Raw genomic sequence first — 22,606 nt, 5'->3', positions numbered from 1 at the left:
GCAGAAACTGCTAATAAAGAGAAATTAATTATAAAATAGAACGAAACTTTCGACGAATTATGCATGCAAAATGTAAAAGATAACGTAGATTTGCTTTCCACAATAATCGATTTTCTATACACATAATTTATTGTGTAAATTATGCGCAGTCCTATTGTTTCTGTACCACGAATATTTTAGGGTCAATGAGACTTTGGTTTAACCGAACCACGAACTTTCGTCTCTCTCTCTCTCTCTCTCCTATTTCTCTACAATTTCCCTAATATAATGCAAACAAATTTTAACAAATAATATTACAATCTTATTTCCCACAGATTATATTACAAAGTAATAGAGTTACTCAATCCAAGTTATACATAGTACTAAAATTATAATTTCTTGAATGTTAATTACAATTCAGCGAAAAATATTTCTTACGAAGGCTAATGAATTCATACGAGACACGACCATGGAACTCAGGTCGAGGTTCGTACGAATCTTCGATATACATACACATGTTCTTATTGCAACAAATTATTTTTTTCTCAACAAACTAATTAAATATGGATTATTATTATTATTATTCCTAGTCAATAAAGAATAAATAGTCAGTTCATAAATTAAAAGATCCGAAGAATCAAATCTCAAATTCTCGCGAGTCGTGAAATATAATCATGAATTTTTTATTTCTCTCCATGTTTCTCATCAGTCTCTCAATTTGTCTAAATTCACAAAAAACATTTCTCGATTCCAACGAGAATATTCGATTATACCGTCAATTTAAATATTGGACTTTAAGAATTTTTGGTATGCAAATAATTATTTCTCTTTTTCTTTAAAAAAAATAATTTAATTTTTCTTTTTTGGAAAAAAAAAAATCTTTTTTGAAAAAAAATTATTTTTTTTCAAAAAAGAAAAATTAAATTATTTTTTTTAAAAGAAAAAATGGGCGTCAAAGAAGAAATGCGTCGGGAAGCGAAGAAGACCCAAAGAACTCAAGATCCTGTCTCTAAAGATGTACCATTTCCTTGTAAATTAGAAGGTACTTTTTTTCAAATTACACTACACAAAATTATTTTCCTGCACTTTCATTTCTTCTCCCAGTGACTTTTATATCATGATAAAAATTTACACCAATTTTTCGTCAAGTATTTTTTATTTCACTATAAATATTTTTCTTTTTTCCCTTCTTTTTATTTTCTTCATTCCTCTTTATCCTATTTCGACACTATTTCTTCCATCTTTTGAAACTTTTATCCTTCTTTAAATATTCTTCATTTGAAATTCTATATATCCTGGAGAATGTATCACTCCTGTATAAAATTTTTCCTTTTTCTGTTTTTTTTTTCTTTTTTGTAATTTTTTCAAGTTTATTTTCTATTTCAAGTTTACAAAAGTTTTTTCTTTTTTGACAAAAAGGTAAAATTCATCGAAACAAACTTAATTTCTATAATAGGTACTAGATCATTAGATGTGCCAATTAGTGTTCACAAACTAAGACCCGGAGATATTGATATTTATGCAGCATTAGGGGACTCATTGACTGCTGGATCAGGCGCCTTGGGAACAAAATTATATCACTTATTAACTGACAATAGAGGTGTTTCATTTCTCGGCGGAGGTGAAAAAACATGGCGTGAATATCTCACAGTTGCTAATATTCTGAAGGTCAATAATCTCTCTCTCTCTCTCTCTCTCTCTAAATTAATTAAATTCTACTAACAAATACTACAATTTTCCTAATTGTTAATAATTTTCACAAACGACTTTTCCCCTTTTTGATTAGTAAAATATTTGCCAGTAAAGAATCAGTAAAGAATCATTAAAAATTTGTCAGTAAAATTAAAATTTTAAATTTCTAACAAAAAATGTTTTATAAATAAAAAATGAAATTTTATTACAAAAACAAAGTTCTATTGAAAAAGAGAATTTAATACAATTATTCAATAATTTTTAGGAATTCAATCCTAAATTATTCGGCTACTCTAAAACTGATTCCATGACATTTGAAGAGTCAGCAGAATTTAATCTTGCAACTATGGGAGCTACAATTGACGATTTACCATTCATGGCACAATCATTAGTGGAATTAATGAAAAACGATTCGAGAGTGGATATGAAAAATCACTGGAAGGTAAGACAAAATTTTTGCGACTTCAAGTTTTCTTGATTCAAAAGCAAATCTCAACCATTAATAATATAATTCAAATCTAATAAAATAATAATTTCTTTTTAAATGTTTTCCATTTCAAAACTAATGAATATTCAAAATCTATGAATTCTTGGAAAGAATTTTATCAAAAAAAAATTAAAAATAATTGAATTTCTTCGAAGAATTTTATTATTTAAAAAAATAATTGAATTCTTAAGAAGAATTTTATTAAAATTATTGAAAATCCTAATTAAATTCATTTAAAGAATTTCTAAAAATTTTTTTAAAATTAAATTCTCCTCTAACTCAATTATTTTTAATATTTTAATAAAATTGCATTGAAAATAATTGAAATTGTGGCGAATAATTTTATTCAGACATTTTAAAATAATTGAATGCCCTGCAAAAAATTTTATTATTTACCAAAATAATTAAATTCTTTCGAAAAATTGCATTAAATTTATAAAAATAATTGAATTCCTGCAAAGAATTCTATTATTTGTGAAAATAATTTAATTCCTCAATAAGATTTTATTAGGAATAATTAAAAATAAACTTTTTCGAAAAATTTTAAAAAAAGAAGAATTTTATTATTTAAAAAAATAAATGAATTTTTGAGAAGAATTTTATTAAAACTTGAAAATCCTAAATAAATTCTTTTTGAAGAGTATCTTTCAATTTTTTTCAAATGATGGAGATTCTTTAATAATTTCTAGAATTTTTTTAAATTAAAATTCTCCTCTAACTCAATTATTTTTAATATTTTAATAAAATTGCATTGAAAATAATTGAATTTGTGGCAAATAATATTATTAAAGTGTTTAAATATAATTTAAATATAATATAATTCCTGTGAGGAATTTTATTATTTACAAAAATAATTGAATTTTTTCGAAAAATTTTATTATTTATGAAAATAATTGAATTCCTGCAAAGAATTATATTATTTCTGAAAATAATTGAATTCTCGAATAAGATTTTATTAAAAATAATTAAAATACATTTTTTCTAAGAAGATTAAAAAAATATTTTTAAATAATTGAATTATTTCGAGTGTAACGTTCCTGTAGATTTTATTTTCGCATATATTTCTAGATTATTTTTAGTATTTTTATTATTTCCTTCCTAAATTTATATTATTTTAGTACATCACAGAATGGTGAACTTTCTCTTTTATTATACCAATTTTACTTCCTTTATGATAAATACTTTTAGTTTATTTTATGTTTTTTTAGCTTAGGACCTCGGGTTTTTAGATCTCTTACACATTTTTCTAACCCCTAAACAATTTACATTTCTATAATCCGTTTCCTTAAAATTTTCTCACGAAAATATAATAAATTTTTACAACTTAATCTGGTGAAGATGGGCTCGACAATATGGGAATCATCTGGGAAGGTACAGCTAATTGCAGCAAGACAACAATCAATGTTGTAAAGCAAAAAATATACTTTTGCCGAATAAACCGATGGTTTATAACACTCAACCCCATTATAGCAACCCTGAAATTTCTAAGAAATAAGGCTGCCTGAGTACCGCACCCCAGCCCCTTGTCGTACCACCCAATCTCAAGTTCAAGACCCAAAATTTAACTTTACAAATGACCATTTTTCCCTTTCCTCCTAAAACTCCCAAAAATCCAATTGGTTAAAGAAAAATGGTAAGGGAAAATTTGGGAACGCCCTGGTCCTCAGAAACTCAATCATCTCAATCTTTGCAAAAAAGGGTACTTCTGTCTTTTCTCCGATCTCGATCCGCGAAAACCAAAGTTCAACCTCTTGGTTATGTGCACATAAGTTTTTCCTCTTTACTGATATTAAATTGTGTAACGCGTAATACTAAGTGCTAGCCGGCTGAATGCCATAAGACTTTAATCATTTTGTGAATACGAAACAATTAATCGGTTAATTGAGTCGATTACGTGCACATACGTGGATTAATCGTTTAATCTTCGTGAACCGAGGTTTTAGTGGTTTCGGGATCGCGAGTGAGGCTCCACCTGCTTTGTGCCCGGGAACAAGTGTCCCGGTAGTTTTTAAATAATACAAAAAGTAGTTTAATTTATAGTTAAAATTTTAGTGAAGTTTACACACTTATAATTTGGATTAATAACAGGGAATCATCATTCAGTGAGTAAGCGCATTATTTTAGAGTTTAAATTGTCCTTTTGATTCACGCTTTACTGTACTCATCGAAAATAAATGAATAAATAAATGTTAAAAATACATATAGTTGGAACCTTCCTTAATACCCGAGCTATCGCACCTCACACTATTCTTTTCTGCCGCTCGAAAAGAATAACATTAATTAAATCATATAATTGAAATGAAAAATGATATTTTTCTCTGCATTAGTTGCCCGTGATACGTAACAGAGAAAAACAAATGGTGACAGCGGTGGGATAGCTCATTTTTGTTCATTATGTATTTTTACACATAATTCCAATTTTGTTTGTATATTGGTCGATGTGCGATTTTGTGTGGCTTAAATTGACAATCTTCTGTCAAGTCTGTCTTAACCCGAGAAAATATTATATTTGAATGAAAACTTAAAAATATTGCAGATTAAATATTTAATTGACCTGTGATTGTATTAGTTTCGAAAATATTAACTTTTTAAAAATTGTGATTCATTCAAGTATATATTGTGTTTTGGTTTTAAAGAAAGAATATATTATATTTGATTAAAACTTAAGAATTGATTATAAATAATTTATAAGTTAACCATAATTTGTGTTTGAATTAAATATATTGTTTCTTTAAATGAACCAAAAGGTATTTTTTTCAGTTAAACAAAATACTATGAAATTGATTTAAACAAAATTCGTTTAGATCAAGTTTATCGTTTTCTCGTTTTAATTATATCATAAGCATCTTTCAATTTTTTTGTCTGGTTTTGAAAGTGGAAAGTAAATATACATATATTTATGTATGATTATCGTAATAAATAGCAAAGTAATTTAAACAATTGACTATTTTGTAATTTGATTGAATTGTTAAATAACATACCAATTTTGCTCTTTTCCCTGTTTAACGTTTTAAACACAAACCGCTTTCAAATCCCGACCTTGTGCTTGAAAATTTATTAAATTCGTGTTAATTTGCTGTGTAAAATTTTACTATTATAAAATGGCCCAAGCCGATCCTACATTTTCAATGTCAGCTTTCGCAGAATATTTTGCAATGCAGAATGCCCTGCTGGGTGTTCCATATTTTGACGGGAGAAACCCTGATTTACGTACGTTCGTACAAAACTTAGAGACGGCTAATGTTACGGTCCCTGAAGGATTAAAACAACCTTTTATCACAAATGTGTTGGCGCGATTACGTGGCGCGGCTTGTGACTCTGTGGAAGGAAAAACCTTTGCTTCTATTGCGGAACTTATCAAACATTTAAAAACAGAATTTTCACCGGTAGTACGACCTTTCGAAGCGTATTTTAGTGAACTCGGGCGTGCGAAAATGGAACGCAACGAAACGGTTTCTGACTTTGGCTCTCGTCTTCAACATCTTGTACGACAAACCAAAGTAGCTCTCCTTACATCTGTTCCAGAGGGAGACGTAACCGCAGTAACTGGCCTTGTAGGAAAAACCGCGTTGAAAACATTTTTAAAGGGTTTGCGACCTGATCTCGAAATAAGAGTTTCATTAAAAAATCCAGAAAACTTAGAGTCTGCCATCGATCTCGCAAAAGAATATTGTTCTTTTTTGCAAGATGCCGCTGAGCATCGAGGCGAACACTTTTATTCTCAAGATAGAAATTTTTATGCCCCAGACACTTCGCGTAATAATCTGCCACTTCCAACACTTCATTCTCGTTATCCATCTCAAAGGGTTGATCAACCTTATTTATTAAGACGCCCTGAGAACTCTAAACCTCAGTTTACACCAGACCATTTCCAACGTGGTTATCAAAGGCAAGCTTCTCGAAGCATGCTCGCCTCAGAATGCCAAGCCCCTTCGAACTTTCAGAACCCATTAGAAAATATTCAAAACTTTAATCCGAAAGATGTCAATAGTGCGAATATAGATTTATGTTCGTTACTCTGCACTCAATGTCAAATCAAATTAACCTCCCTTGATTTAATTGCGCAAAATTCTCAAATTAGTAAAGAAGCTCCTCTTTGCGATAATATTGTAGAATCACAACCGGAATCTTTAAACTTATTCAGCGCTCGTCTGATAGCCTCCCCGACGAGCGCCACACAGAAAGCACAGAATGCGTCAACGTCAATCAAATTCAAAGCAGGGAGCTTACCGAAAAGAAATCGCGATCCTGCCCAGTTATAAGTGTCAAATCGACGGATTTAAGAAACGGGAAGGAAAATTTTTTAGTCGACACTGGATCGGATATAACAATAATCGATGTAGAAGTTCTTGACCCCGAAATAGAGATTGATCCCAAAGATAAATTATTTATTACAGGCATCACATCTTCACAAATTGAAACCTTAGGCTCTGCTATGGTTAGAATTTTCGATGCGACCGTAAAGGTCCAGGTAGTAAATTACGATCTGCCTATACCCTCAGCAAGGGGTATTCTCGGCATCGATTTCCTAAATCAGGAAGAAGTCGAAATATCCTTTTGTCACAAAACAATTGTTACACGCAGTAACCCTATTCAACCAATTCCTTTTATTCCTATCGCACCCGAAATCGAAACACCCGCACAAAAACAAACAAATTTGAAAGTACTAAGAAAAACGCCTCCGTTTTTCGTATACAAGCGAGAACGTGTCAAGTTGTCCCTATTCAGGTAACAAATCCCGAAATTAAAGAAGGACTCCTTGATCGCATTCATGTTGGTAACGATAAGGTATTTTTGGGCAATGCCGCGGTTTCCGTCAATGATGGCAATTGCTATGCGATGGTGTATAACACAAGCGAAAAAGATATAGAAATTGAAGTTGAACCACAAGAATTGCTTCCGTATGAAACTTGTAACGATAATGACCATGAGGAAAACGACATCCTTGATGAGGCTTTGAAACCAGATAAACCGATTTATTCGAAATCTGACCGCGTGCGTATGATTTTAGAAAGAGTTGGGATTAAACATCTAGATAGACCTAGTAGACGTAGAGTTATTAAAATAATAAAAAAATTTCCATATCTTTTCTTTCTACCAGGCGATGAGTTACCTGGAACATCCTTGGTCACCCACAAAATTCCGACCACCGACGATGTCCCAGTCTGCACAAAACAATATCGATATCCTCCAATTCATAAAAAAGAAATCCATAAGCAAATAAGCAAATTACTCGATCTCAAGGTTATAGCAAACTCAACGTCACCTAACAATTCCCCCTTGTGGATCGTACCAAAAAAACCTGATAGTCAGGGAAACAAACAATGGAGAATGGTTATAGATTTTCGCGCTTTAAATGCGAAGACAGTTGGCGATGCTTATCCGCTACCCAACATCGCTGAAATCCTAGATGCCATCGGAAACGCAAAGTTCTTCTCAGTCTTCGATCTAGCTTCTGGTTTCCACCAAATTTTGATGAATCCGGAGGATAGAGAAAAAACTGCCTTTTCAACCGATAATGGTCATTATGAATTTCTCCGTATGCCTTTTGGTTTAAAGGGCGCACCGCCTACTTTCCAAAGGTTAATGGACCGCGTACTGACTGGACTCAACGGAACCGAACTATTTGTATACCTTGACGATATTGTAGTTTTCGCTTCTTCTCATGAAGAACACGACAAAAAGATAACTAGACTTTTCAATCGACTGTCCGACGCAGGTCTCAGACTGCAATCCGAGAAATGCGTTTTTCTATCCCCTCAGATTTCTTATCTTGGACACGTTATCTCTGAGGAAGGGGTAAAACCTAACCCTCAAAAGATTAATGCTGTAAAAAACTTTCCTGCACCAAAAACTCAGAAAAATGTTAGAGAATTTTTGGGCCTCGTTGGGTATTATAGAAAGTTTATACCTGACTTTGCTCGCAAAACAAAGCCTCTAACAGAATTATTAAAAAAGGGTAAGAAGTTTGAGTGGGGCGAAGAACAGAAAACTAGTTTTGATATTATGAGGGACGCGCTTTGTCATGAACCCGTTTTGCAATGTCCAAAATTCGACGAGCCTTTTATCCTTACCACCGATGCTTCCGATTTTGCCATTGGCGCAATACTCAGTCAGGGAAAAATCGGAGAAGACCGACCTATCGCGTATGCCTCTCGATTACTTACTTCTGCAGAAAAAAATTATACTACGACGGAAAAAGAATGTTTAGGAATCGTCGAGTATATTAAATATTTTCGGCATTATTTGTATGGTCAAAAATTCACAGTCGTTACTGATCACCAAGCATTAACCTGGTTGCAAAACACAAAAGATGCAGGATCTCGGTTAATGCGTTGGAGATTACGACTGTTGGAATACGAATATGACATCAAGTATAAGCCGGGGATAATTAATAAAAATGCTGACGCTCTATCTCGCAATCCAATCGTGGAAGCAGATAGTAAAGTTGTTTTAGTCGCTACACTAACTCCAAGAAAACGAGGTCGTCCCAAAAAGAGCGAAAATGTACCTTCAGTACCCGCGACAAGCCAGTCATCTTCCGAGGCGCTTGAAGAAACAGTCTCAGAACCAGAAGACATTGGTATAGGTAGTCGAGTACGCGCACGTCACCGTGCAAGTCGATCAACTTCCCCCTCTCTTAAAATCACTCCTAAAAGAAACTTAAAAAAGAGAAACCGTGGCAAGGGAATAAAAGATATTGATAACAATTCTTCTGACGACTCAGAAGAATTGGACGTTTTTCCATCTAATTTACGAAAACGAGCTGTTAGATTTGACGATGAAGACGAATACCTACCCCCTAGAGTTTTAAATCGCAACCACAATACTACAGATAATTCTTCCGTAATTGTTTTACCACCCATGGCTAATGAATCCACATCAGAATCTGAAGACGACAATACTTTGACAAACGACATTAATGCAACAGTTTTAGAAAATACTTCATTTGAAATAATAAACGATCCTTTACCTTGCTCTTCCCATTCAACACCTGTTCCTCGAGTATTTAAAGAGACAGTTAAAGCGACAATTGATTTAAGTGCTAACGCTCAATCTCCACTACCACCGAACACAAAAGTAGGACTTTACGAGACAATACTACCTGCAGCCTTACCTGAGAACCCGTCGTCCCACCTTGCACCGCACGAAGATCACCAAATAATGAAACGCCATCGTCATAATGATTGTATTGTCAAAGAAACTAAGGATTGTCTTCTCATGTCCCGAGATAACTATTTACATTTTATTTCTGCTGATTGCGCAATCCCCACTCCTATAGGATCCTCCCTATCTGAGTTAGGATTCATAGACACACAAAAATTCCAGGACAGGAAACTTGAAAAAAATCAAGTAATCGTGTCACAGTCGAGCAGAATTAAAACATTTAGTGTCATATGCAAAAATAAATTTTGCGATACTGCATCCTCATCGGATGTATATGAAGCTCTACAAGCTTTAAAACTCGCTATAAAAGAAACAGGTATTAAAACTATCAGAGTTTCGAGAGTTAATGACCGACTTGATCACCTCCCACAAAATACCATTCGCGATGCTATTCGGCAAATATTCGATAAAGAAGATTTAATATTTACTATTTGTCATGGGCAGGTGGCAACACCTCTTCCAGAGCAAAGGAAAAGTATAATTAAAGAATTCCACTCAAGTCTGACTGGCGGTCATAAAGGTGTTACGAAGACTTTCCGTAGAATTCGTGAACGTTTCCACTGGTCAGATATGAGGCGTGATATCCAAGATTACATACGATCATGTGATAGTTGTCAATTACAAAAGTTAGTTCGAATAAAGACCCGTCAACCAATGATTATTACGGACACGCCTACAGATGCTTTCGATAAGGTATCTCTGGACCTTGTAGGCCCTCTCCCTACCACCCCAAATGGAAACCGATATGTATTCACAATGCAAGATCAATTAACTAAATTTTGCATCGGAGTCGCAATTCCTGATAAACGAGCATCCACTGTAGCCGACGCACTTGCTCAAAATTTAATTGCCAAACACGGATGCCCTCGTGCAATTTTATCCGATTGCGGTAAAGAATTCGTGAATAACATTTTGTCTAATCTCGCGAAAATATTTAAAATACAACAGATAACCACATCTAGTTATCACCCCCAAAGCAATGGTGCACTAGAGCGTAGTCACCAAGTGCTCACTGACTATCTGAAACACTATATTAACGATTACGAGGACTGGGATAAATTGATTTCATTTGCAATGTTCTCATACAACACCGCGGTACATGAAGGAACTAAATTTACTCCCCACGAATTAGTATACGGTAAACCTGCGCGAATCCCATCCGCGTTTCCTTCAATTGATCATATTGAAACATACGGAAGTTATTTAATCGATCTTGTCTCTCATATTGATCAAATTCGAACTATCGCCAACGAAAATTTGAAAACCGCTAAACTTCGATCTAAACAACATCATGATAAAAGGTTGAACGAACAACAGTTCAAAATTAATGATATAGTATATGCTCTTCGTGAACCAGCAGGGCATAAATTAGACAGTCAATATTTGGGACCTTACGAAATCGTAGAAGTATTAGAGAAAAATAACGTCATTCTTGAAAATGCGAATGGTAAAAGAATGCTTAAGCACATGAATAAATTGAAGCATGCCCATTTTTCGGAACAGACAGATTCTGATTCAGAAGCGAACTCAGAATGCGATTAACCACTGAAATGTTATTCGTATTATTTATATTTTAAGTTTTACTTCTTTTGCTTTTTACTTTTTACTTCTTTTATAAAATTTTCATTACTTTTAATCGAATATAATATCAATCAATGATAACTCTAACACTTTTAATGTTTTGAACAAAATAAATGCTAAATTCTTTCTATACTATAAGAACATTATGTTAAGAGTAATAATTATTGCAACGTTAAGAAATTTGTGTTCAATTTTTGCAACGAATCATATCTCTTTATAAACATTAAAACTACTGTACAACTAATCTTATTAAAAATTAGGTAAATAAAAATCATGAATGTAACTTATAAGATTAAACTCTTAAAAATTAAAGGAGACGTTCACCCCGTTTCGAATAGTATTGTTAGCGAGATGCACAAACTGACATGAGAAGTTGCACTCAACCACTGATCGACACCTAATAAAGCAGTTGGAAGAAAATAATAATTACAACTACCAAAAAGCAAGAAGAGAAATGCAAAAACTCAATCTTCTGGATCTCCATTCACCGAACCGATCATGTCAGTCCCTGCCAAGCTCGCCGGTAACAAAACATCTCTTGCAGAATATGTTTAGTCTAAGTAGGGGGGTGTAACGTTCCTGTAGATTTTATTTTCGCATATATTTCTAGATTATTTTTAGTATTTTTATTATTTCCTTCCTAAATTTATATTATTTTAGTACATCACAGAATGGTGAACTTTCTCTTTTATTATACCAATTTTACTTCCTTTATGATAAATACTTTTAGTTTATTTTATGTTTTTTTAGCTTAGGACCTCGGGTTTTTAGATCTCTTACACATTTTTCTAACCCCTAAACAATTTACATTTCTATAATCCGTTTCCTTAAAATTTTCTCACGAAAATATAATAAATTTTTACAACTTAATCTGGTGAAGATGGGCTCGACAATATGGGAATCATCTGGGAAGGTACAGCTAATTGCAGCAAGACAACAATCAATGTTGTAAAGCAAAAAATATACTTTTGCCGAATAAACCGATGGTTTATAACACTCAACCCCATTATAGCAACCCTGAAATTTCTAAGAAATAAGGCTGCCTGAGTACCGCACCCCAGCCCCTTGTCGTACCACCCAATCTCAAGTTCAAGACCCAAAATTTAACTTTACAAATGACCATTTTTCCCTTTCCTCCTAAAACTCCCAAAAATCCAATTGGTTAAAGAAAAATGGTAAGGGAAAATTTGGGAACGCCCTGGTCCTCAGAAACTCAATCATCTCAATCTTTGCAAAAAAGGGTACTTCTGTCTTTTCTCCGATCTCGATCCGCGAAAACCAAAGTTCAACCTCTTGGTTATGTGCACATAAGTTTTTCCTCTTTACTGATATTAAATTGTGTAACGCGTAATACTAAGTGCTAGCCGGCTGAATGCCATAAGACTTTAATCATTTTGTGAATACGAAACAATTAATCGGTTAATTGAGTCGATTACGTGCACATACGTGGATTAATCGTTTAATCTTCGTGAACCGAGGTTTTAGTGGTTTCGGGATCGCGAGTGAGGCTCCACCTGCTTTGTGCCCGGGAACAAGTGTCCCGGTAGTTTTTAAATAATACAAAAAGTAGTTTAATTTATAGTTAAAATTTTAGTGAAGTTTACACACTTATAATTTGGATTAATAACAGGGAATCATCATTCAGTGAGTAAGCGCATTATTTTAGAGTTTAAATTGTCCTTTTGATTCACGCTTTACTGTACTCATCGAAAATAAATGAATAAATAAATGTTAAAAATACATATAGTTGGAACCTTCCTTAATACCCGAGCTATCGCACCTCACACTATTCTTTTCTGCCGCTCGAAAAGAATAACATTAATTAAATCATATAATTGAAATGAAAAATGATATTTTTCTCTGCATTAGTTGCCCGTGATACGTAACATCGAGAAATTTAAATTAAAATTGTATTAAAAATAATTGAATTCTTTCAAAGAATTTCATTTTTTATGCAAATATTTGAATTCTTGCGAAGAATTTCATTAAAATTTTTGATAATACTAATTAAATTCTTTTAAACAATTTCTTTTAATTTTTTTAAAATGATGGAGATTCTTTAATAATTTCTATAATTTTTTTAATTACAATTCCTTTTTAACTAAATTATTTTTAATATTTTAATAAAATTTGCATTGAAAATAATTAAGAAGAATTTTAATTTTTAATTTAATTTAATTTTTTAAGAAGAATTTTATTATTGACCAAAATAATTAAATTCTTTTGAAAAATGTTATTATTTATGAAAATAATTAAATTCCTAAGAACAATTTCTTCAGAATAATTGAAAATAATTGAATTCCTGAATAAGATTTTATTAGAAATAATTGAAAATAAATCAATTCTTTCAAAGAATGTTATAAAAATGAAAAAAAATAATTGAATTATTTTTATATTGAATATATTGAATTATATTTAATTAATTAAAATTGTAGGTATTGAAAATATTTTAATTCTTTCGAAGAATTTTTTTATTTATGCAAATAAATGAATCTTTTGAGAAGAATTTCAATAAAATTTTTGAAAATCCTAATTTAATTTTTTTTGAAGAATTTCTTTGAATTTTTTAAAAATGATGGAGTTTCTTTTATTAATTGTTATTGAAATTTTCCAAAGTACTCGAATTTTATAAACAATTTCTTTCAAGTTTTTTTTTTTTAAATAATCGTGTTTGTTAATAATTTTATTTTTTGAATTTAGTTAATATTTAGAATTAATAATTTTACTAATAAATTTTATTAAAATTATTGATTGAAAATTAAATTCTTTTAAATAGTTTTAATCGAATTTTTATCAATAATTAAATTCTTTTGAAGAATTAAGAATTTCTTAAGTTTTTTGAAAATGATGTAGTTTTTTAGTAATTTTAATTAAAAACTTTGGAAATTATTGAATTAAACAATGTTTTTCAATTTTTTTAAATAATCATGTCTGTTTATAATTATAATTAAAAATTTGACCAACTTTCTAATTATAAATATTGTAATAATAAAATCGAATACTAATTATTAATCCAATTAATAAATCCAACTATCCTTCAGTTCATTTCAATCATGATGGGAGCTAATGATTTTTGCTCTGAAATGTGTTACTTGGAAGAACCATCACTGGAAATTGAATATCACGAGAGCAATCTTACCGCAGCTTTGAGAATACTTCGAGATAATTTACCGCGAACATTTGTAGCACTAGTCCCTCCTCCGCATATACGGTCCATAATGGACATTGATAATAGACTACCGTATTGCGAATTAGTTCTCGAAATCGAGTGTCCATGCTTTTTTGGACCCATGGCGAAGAGGCAAAATCAAAAAGAATTATTTGACATTATGACTCGGTTCGTATTTAAATACAAATAAATTAAGACTATCTATCTATTTTTTCTCTTTTTTAAATACGCTACAAAATTTAGAAATTTTTCTATCATTTGGATTTTGAATTGTATTCTCAAATTTCAGAGTTCAATTATTAGAAGGAAAAATTGCAAATCGAGAGGAATTTCAACGAGATGATTTTGCAGTTGTTCATCAACCCTTCACTGTCAATTTAACATTTCAAGTTATAAATGACGATGACAATGTACACCGAACTCATTTGGCACCCGATTGTTTTCACATCAGTCAAAAGACGAATGCTCGAAGTGAGTAAATAAACACGATTTTTAATTATTAATTTTGACACTGAATTAATTAAGTCCATGAAATTGGCGTCGACAAATTCAGTGTCGAAAACTATTTTTCCTGTTTTTTTTTCTCGCGATGAAAATATCACTGCCACCAGTTTTGTTTCAGCGAAAAATTTTGACACTCACTGTCGACGCCACCTTCAAAGACCTGAAAAAATATAATTATAATTAATTTTATATTTTCAATAATTAATTTTATATTCTCAATAATTAATTTTATACAATTCATTTTCTATTATCAACTAATTAAATTTATATACGAATTAAAACAATCAAAAACAATAAACAGAAAAAAATCAATATTTTTCAATCAACAAAAAAATTCTTTCATTAACAATAAATTCTCAATTAATTCAAATTTCGAGCCAATGGAATTAATAACTAAAAATACAACTTTCTCGTATTTATAAAGAGATTACTTTCAATATATCAATAAACTGATTAAAACACAATTTTATTTCCATTTCGCCAATTGAATGGGTTCAAGTGTAACAATAAAAAAAGAGAGAATCACGTTTATTATTGTCCAAGCAATACCTACACGAGAGATAATTCAATGATTTTTAAATTTATTTGTCAATTCCATACAGGTGCTAACGCTGTTTGGAATTTATTGTTAATGCCAGTAGGTCAAAAATTTGCAGTATGGGAAGATCCTTTTAAACGCTTTAATTGCCCCACTTCAACAAGACCCTATATTTATACATCACAAAACAGCAATAAAGCAGACCAGCGATAAAGCAACACTGTATTCAATTTTTTTTTTCATTTATTAATAAAGCAATATTGTTTCAAAATAAAAAAAATAGAATTTAAACAATTTCTTTTAGTTAAAAAAAAAATTTCCAAATATTTCCCGTTGTTTGTTTCAAATTTTTCGAATTGTTTCCTTTTGTAACTTTTTATTCCTTTTTATCCAAATGAGTTATTTAGGAAAAAAAAAATACTTTACGAAAATTATTTTACAAACGGAAGTTTGTAAACAAAATATTTGTAAATAAAATAAATGTACCGAATAAATTCCCCAGGATATTCGTAAAACTATCATTTTTGGAATACTTTTCAAATTCTTTTCAAATACAGGGTTGTCACAAAAATTTAATTTTGTTTTTCCCTGACTTTTTCCTGATTTCCAAACAAAATTTCAACTTTTTTCCTGATTCTGAAGAATATTTTGATTCATTTCAAAAATTATTAGATACTCTAAAAAATGTTCTATTACATTTATTTACGAATTTCTTTAACTGTAAAATTATTCGATTTCATCAATAAATTCTTTTTTAAATAAATATTTAATAATTAAAATTTTTCTATAGGAATTAAGATTTTCAAATTCAAATCTTCTGAAATTCAATAACTTATGAGAATATTATTATAAAACATGAAGAAATCGGTCGATTTCGACAGAGTGATAAAATCATTATTTTATATCATAAGAATATTGAAACTATAAATTTAAATTTTCAAAGATTTTAATTTGAACCCTTTTCAAAATTAAATTATTTCTCAAAATTTAAAATTTTAAGTGAAAATAATTGAATTGTTTCGAAGATTTTTACAAACATTTCTTACAATAATTGTATTCCTATAGGAAGAATGTTATATTTTACGAAAATAATTGTACTCTATGATCAATTTTATTATAATTTTTCAAATTTATTAAGAATTTTATCAAAATTTTTTTAAATAATTGAATTTTCGAGAAAAATTTTATTATTTATGAAAAAAATTGATTTCTTGCGAAGAATTTTATTCAAATTTTTTTAAATAATTGAATTTTCATAAAAAAAATGTATTATTTGTGAAAATAATTCGAATTCTTAAGAAGAATTGTATTGAAAATAATTGAATTGTATAGGAAAATTTTATTAAAATTGCAAATTTAACTAAATCTTATTGTAAAGAATTTTGTCGAAATTTTTTTAAATAATAGAATTTTTAAAAGAATTTTATTTAAATTTTTCGAAATAATTGAATTTCACAGAGCTATTTTTTTCAATTCTCTAAATATATTTGAATTTTTTCGAGAAACTTCATTAAAAAATTAAAAATAATTGTATTGGTGCGAAGAAATTTATAAGAAATTGGTATTTGAATTCCTGTGAAATTTTTATTAAAATTTTTTTTAAATAGTGGAATTCTTTTGGAAAATTGTATTAAAATAGTAGATAATAAAAATAATTGAAATGAGGAATTTTTTGAAATTTTGAAGAATTTTATTTGTGAAAATAATTGAATTCCGGAGAAAAAAATTATTATTCATGAAAATAATTAATTTCTTGTAAAGAATTTTATTCAAATTATTTTTTAAATAATAATTAAATTTCTCAAAATTTTTTAAAACTTTTTGAAAATAATTAAATTCCATCAAAAAAATTAAAATAATTGAAATCTTACTAAGAATATTATTAAATTTTTTTTTTTAAATAATTGAATTCCTGTGAAAAATTTTATTAAAATTTGTCAATTAAATGAATTCCTTCGAAGAATTTATTTTTTAAAGAATTGTTTCGAAGATTTTTACAAACATTTATGACAATAATTGTATTCTATGATATATTTTATTATAATTTTTCAAATTTATAAAGCATTTTATCAAAATTTTTTTAAATAATTAATTTCTCGAGAAAAATTTTATTATTTATGAAAATTATTGATTTCTTGCGAAGAATTTTATTCAAATTTCTTTAAATAATTGAATTCCCATAAAAAAAAGGATTATTAAAAAGAATTGTATTGAAAATAATTGAATTGCATAGGAAAATTTTGTTAAAATTTTATTTACTAAATCTTGTAAAGAATTTTGTCAGCTATTTTTAAAATAATAGAATTTTATTTAAATTTTTCGAAGCAATTGAATTTCTCAGAATTATTTTTGAATTCCTGAGAAATTTTTATTAAAATTTTGTTTAAATAATTAAATTCTTTTGGAAAATTTTATTAAAATAATTGAAATTTAATTTTACTAAATTTTTTGAAAATAATTGAATTTCTGTACTCGTTTGTTCTGAAAATTTCTATTTAAATTAATTAAAAATTGAAATTTTCTAAAATTTTAAATTGAAACCTTTGAAGTTCATCTATTTATGAAGATTGTAAACGCAACTCTTTTTTGAAATCCAATTAATTTTGAAATTTTTAAGTAAAATTATTCATTAAATAATTTCTAAGTAATAATTTTATGATAGTTCTTCAAGAATTGAGTTATTTAAAAAGAAACTATTGTCAGAAATAGAAAAAATTGATGGTTTTTTATTAGAATTCTTGTCAATTTCCCAGTTTATAAGACAAACAAAAAAGACACAAAAAATTCAGAATTTTCTTATATATTCTAAAAATTAAATTTTTTCCAGTACTTTTAATAAAAATCCCTGACTTTTTCCTGATTTCCCTGACCAATTCTAATTTCTCTGACTTTTCCCCGAATTTCCTGACCTGCGACAACCCTGAAATACATACTCTAAAAGTATTCTTTCCCTGTTACTAAATCCAAGCACCCCGATCAAATTACCACTATTTTAAAAAGAGCAAAAAATTAAAAATTTCCCATTCAGAATTAAAAAACATACAAGTTTTGCAGAAGGATTGAAACCTAATATTAAAAAAGTCGCGAAAAGTGTGGATTACATTCTGTACAAAGAACATCCGTTGAAATTGGTTCGCTCCTATTTTTTTTTATATGAATACATTGCGCGCAAGGTCTCGATTTTCTATTTTCTTCTTTTCTTGTGTGTTGAATAGAAAAAAGCGTTATCACTCGTTAAATCTCTTCTACAAATAAGAACGTGAACAAGCAGGAACATCCGAAAAGCAGTGATGGTTGAAAGAACACATCACTTTGAACACCCCTGGGAATTCATATATATATATATATATTGAGAAAAGTCTAGTTTTATATATACGCTCACGGGTACCAGAGATCATCAAAAGGGAATTTACGTGAATAGATAATGAAGCCAAATATCTGCTGATATTTCCAACCTTCCCGTAAAAGCTTTCCTGTCCTCAGAGAGAAGGCAGAAAAAAAGAAAGTAAAAGAGATTTGTACATATCTCAAACTTTTATCTCGACTTATATGAGCGAAAAATCGTAAACTAATCATGAAAATCGAATAAAAATTTTCTATATTGGAGTTTTTGAAAGAGACTTACTGAAGAATCGATATAAATGGAAATAACAGTCCTCGAATCGACTTTTAGGTGCAAAATAATCGCCTTAGTCGATTAAAGATTCAAAAAAAAATCCTTTATTTTATTCAGTATCGTAAAAAAATTTATTTTGTCTCTGACCTTCCAATGATTTCTAAATTCAATTATTTAAACATAATTGTAAAATAATTTTGGAATGACAATAGATTTTTTAAATTATAAATAATCGAAAAACTTCCAAACAATTGGAATTTAGTAAAATTCTTTAAATTGAATATTTTTAAAAGAATTTTTGGAAAATATTAAAAATAATCAAGTTTTTAAAAAATTTTAATTACAAATATAAAAACACTTGACTTTACAAAAATTTTAATGATTTTAAGTCTGATGAATTCATTTTTGTAAACTTTAATTTACTTTCTTTCAGATAATTATATTATTTTTCGAAAATAATTGAATTTCGTAAAAAAACTTTTGGACAATTTCAAAAACTAATCAATTTTATGGCAGAATTTTAATTAAAAATTTTTGAAAATAATTGTTTTCTTGCAAAATTTTAATAACAATTATGAAAAATTAGATTTTTCAAACATTTTTATTTACTTTTTGTAGATATTTTAATTTTTGGAAATATTTAATTGAAAACATTGAAAATAATGAAATTTTAAAAAAATCATGAAAAAAATTTAAAAATTACTTTTTTAAAAAATATTTTAATATAATATTTTTTGAGCTAATTTTCATTAATTTAAATTTTTAAATTATCATTTGAAGATGTTTCATTAAAATTTTTGAGTATTTAATTATTTTTTGAATTTGTTATTAAATTTTTTCTGATTTTTGTATTTAATTTTAATTTTAATTATTTTAAATAAAATTTTACGGAACTTCAATTATTAAAAAATTCTTTAATAATTCGAATATTTATTTATCTTAGAAAAATTAATTAAATTTTAATTTACATTTTAGTTTTATCTCATTTTCAAAACAAAAAAATTGTTATTTTGTTACAATATCTAGAAAACAAGTCAAAAGTCTCATTTTTTGAAAGTAAATCGAGAAAATTGTCTTCTCTGAAAACAGGCGAAAAAAATCCAAAAAGTCAAACTATCTAATGCTTGAAATAATCACACTACGAATAGACTAAAAACTAAGAAGAAAAAATTCTATAACTTCGAATTTTTATTTTAATTCAATTTTACTTTTGAGTATAAAATTATTTTCAATAATGACAAAAATATATAACCATCTACTGTAAAACAATAGTAAAAAGAAAACTTCTTCATGTATTTGTTTCATGGTAATAATTCTTTTAAGAAGAATAATTGGATGGTTTGTAGATGAAAAAAAAGGAGAAAAGGAATAAAAAAAGTTCCTTTTTTTTAACATTAGCATAATGATGAAAAATAACTCTCTTGCTTTGTGAAACAAATCTCAGAGTTTCCAAGTTTGCGGTATGTTTTTGAGTTTCCCATAACAAGACGCTTGACGAGTTAAAGGTAAAGTCTCATTAACGTCCATTTCCATTTCCCTTGTCGACGAGAAATAACTTTAACGAAGCATTCTACTTCTTCATTAATGCTATAAAAATTAGAATCCTTCACTTCAACATCTCACAATGTTATTTTCATATTCAACAATAGAGACAATCGTTTAATTTTTCCTTCCAACAGTAATTTTCCCACCAACTTTCTATAAAGATAAAAAATTTTTTTTTATAAAAATTATTTTCCCTCGATGAGCATAAAAAAAGTTAAGGTTATTAAATTTATTAAAATTTGTAAAACTATAAAAAAAAGGGAAATTTTATACACGTTATAAACGGGAAATTTTTATAACGTTCATTAAACTAAACAATTAAAAAAATTATTATCGTTCGAATAAAATTTTATAAATGGAAAAAATAATTTAAAAAATTACAATAGAAGGATAAAATTTTATTTTTTCGAATAATAATAATAATTTTTTAAACTATCTTGTTTAATAAACATTAGGAGTTTATAAATTCCCACTTTTCTTGATAGCGTTACGAATTTTTAATAAATTTCAATAATTTAAACTTAATAACTTTTTAATGCTCGTCGAGGAAAAAATAAGTTATTTGTGTGTGTGTGTGTAATTTAATTCTAAAGAGTCTTTTATGATGAGTTTCTCCTGAAGGAACTGTCTAAAATTTTAGCTTGAAACAAACTTTAGATGAACCTATCATAAGCAAGGAATAAGCGACGAAGTAAAGTTTATAAGCCGAGCTTACATGTTAAAGGTTTCATCCTAGCCTCGAAGAAACTTTTAAATGTTTACAATTTTTCAGGAAAGTTAAGGACAAATCAAACTTTTTTTTACAATTAACCTATAATACTGACTTTCCGAGAAATTACAATAAATAAATATGATCACAATTTAAATCTGATCGAAATCTAAATCAAAATTTAAATCAGAATTTAAATCAGAATTTAAATCAAAATTTAAATCAAAATTTAAATACGATCAAAATCTAAATACAGAAGGAAAAAACTTACTCGTTAGAAGAATCGTATTCGGGACTTTCTCTGTATTGCAGTCGAAGATTCGTTCGAATATCATTGGTGTCATTTATGTGTCGAACTTCACTTAATTCTGCTGGCAGTAATAGAGCGACTTCTGTAATTGAAAAAAACGAAACATTATTTTTCATTTAATGGGGAAAAGAAAGAAAATCTAGAATATAATTAAAGTGAAGAAAAGAATAATTTCCTATGTTTAAGAAAAAAAAAACAAAGATCTCAATTAAAAATTTAATTAAAATTCTTATTTTCTTAAAACAATTGCATTAGGTTCATACAATTCAATGCAATTTCTAAGAGCGAATCAGGATTATTAGAATCAAAATCGATTTTGTAACTACTAACAATTAGTTCTAATCTCTTGGTCCATTAGCCCCTCGAACTACCTCTTCTAATTGCAAACCTTAATAGACGAATCGCATGACGAATTTCTTGCATGACTGGCTTTTGCTCTTTCCAAAATGATCAGATTAAAATGGATATTAAACTTGATAAAGACCTTCAACTTATTTCAAATTCGTTTCAATTTTTTTTTCCCGCCCATATCAACTCACATTCCTTATAATAATAACCAACGTAATATAAGGAATTTACTTCTAAATTACGCACTTGAAAAAATGCCTTTTTAAACATCGGATATTATACTTAATATCTTAATATTAATTATTTGTGTTAATAACAAGTGTAAATAAATAAACAAATATTAATTATTTTAATAAACTAATACAAAGTTGCCACAAAAATTGTATTTTATTTCCCTTGACTTTTCCTTAATTTCAAGATAGAATTATGACTTTTTCCCTGAATATTATAAAAAAAATTCAAGGGAAGTTTAATTAAAATAAAAAAAAAATTTAGAAGTAAAATTTAATTATTTTTAATAGAATTTTCGAAAAATTCAATTATTTCAAAAATTTTCAGTTACTCCTTCATAAATATTCAATGATATTTAAAAAATATAATTGAAATGTTTCAAAAATCTACTTTTCATTGAATTGGGATTTTTTATAAAATCCAATTATTTACCAATTATTAGATTACAATTATTTACAAATTCAATATTTTTTAAAATCTGTAATTAAATTCTTTAACAAATTCAATTATTTTCCATTCAATTTCACAAAACCATTATTTTGATAATTCTTTAATAAAAGATTAATAAAATGAACTTAAATTTATTAAAAAATTCAAGAAAATGTCAAGAAAAATTTTTCGGAAACCCAATTTTTTCAAAATATTAAATAAAATTATTTAAAACTTGAAAAATTTGTATATTTTTAATTAAAATTTTTTTAAATAATTTAATTTTTCGAGAAATATAATT

At 28.2% G+C, this 22,606-nt stretch overlaps 2 protein-coding genes across 4 annotated transcripts in view; one reads left to right on the top strand and one right to left on the bottom strand.

Annotated features, from left to right (window-relative positions):
* LOC122508344 (somatomedin-B and thrombospondin type-1 domain-containing protein-like) overlaps positions 1-22,606 on the bottom strand; it is an 89,575-nt gene that overhangs the window by 27,793 nt on the left and 39,176 nt on the right. For all 3 annotated transcript variants that reach the window (XR_006302218.1, XM_043621627.1, XM_043621626.1), the window contains exon 4: positions 21,259-21,379. Coding sequence is in view for 2 of the 3 variants with exons in the window: in XM_043621627.1 (XP_043477562.1) it covers positions 21,259-21,379 (121 nt within the window). In the remaining variant the exon portion in view is untranslated. The remainder of the gene's footprint in view (positions 1-21,258; positions 21,380-22,606) is intronic.
* On the top strand, positions 579-15,368 carry LOC122508342 (phospholipase B1, membrane-associated-like). Its single transcript, XM_043621625.1, has 7 exons — positions 579-786; positions 920-1,021; positions 1,436-1,647; positions 1,937-2,113; positions 13,948-14,243; positions 14,365-14,546; positions 15,182-15,368. Exons 1-7 carry the CDS (start codon positions 654-656, stop codon positions 15,328-15,330), a joined length of 1,251 nt encoding a protein of 416 aa, XP_043477560.1. The 5' UTR covers positions 579-653; the 3' UTR covers positions 15,331-15,368.

The sequence above is a fragment of the Leptopilina heterotoma genome, unplaced genomic scaffold (assembly GCF_015476425.1).
Source record: "Leptopilina heterotoma isolate Lh14 unplaced genomic scaffold, ASM1547642v1 Lhet_54, whole genome shotgun sequence".
Taxonomy (NCBI): Eukaryota; Metazoa; Arthropoda; class Insecta; order Hymenoptera; family Figitidae; genus Leptopilina; species Leptopilina heterotoma.
This window is presented reverse-complemented; position numbering and strand designations above follow the sequence as displayed.

Bases quoted from the DNA above. Each gene is read 5' to 3' on its own strand.
- LOC122508342 (XM_043621625.1), top strand. From the start codon at position 654: ATGAATTTTTTATTTCTCTCCATGTTTCTCATCAGTCTCTCAATTTGT. The intron at 1,022-1,435 runs GTACTTTTTTTC...TTTCTATAATAG, and splicing joins ATTTCCTTGTAAATTAGAAG to GTACTAGATCATTAGATGTG. The intron at 1,648-1,936 runs GTCAATAATCTC...AATAATTTTTAG, and splicing joins CAGTTGCTAATATTCTGAAG to GAATTCAATCCTAAATTATT.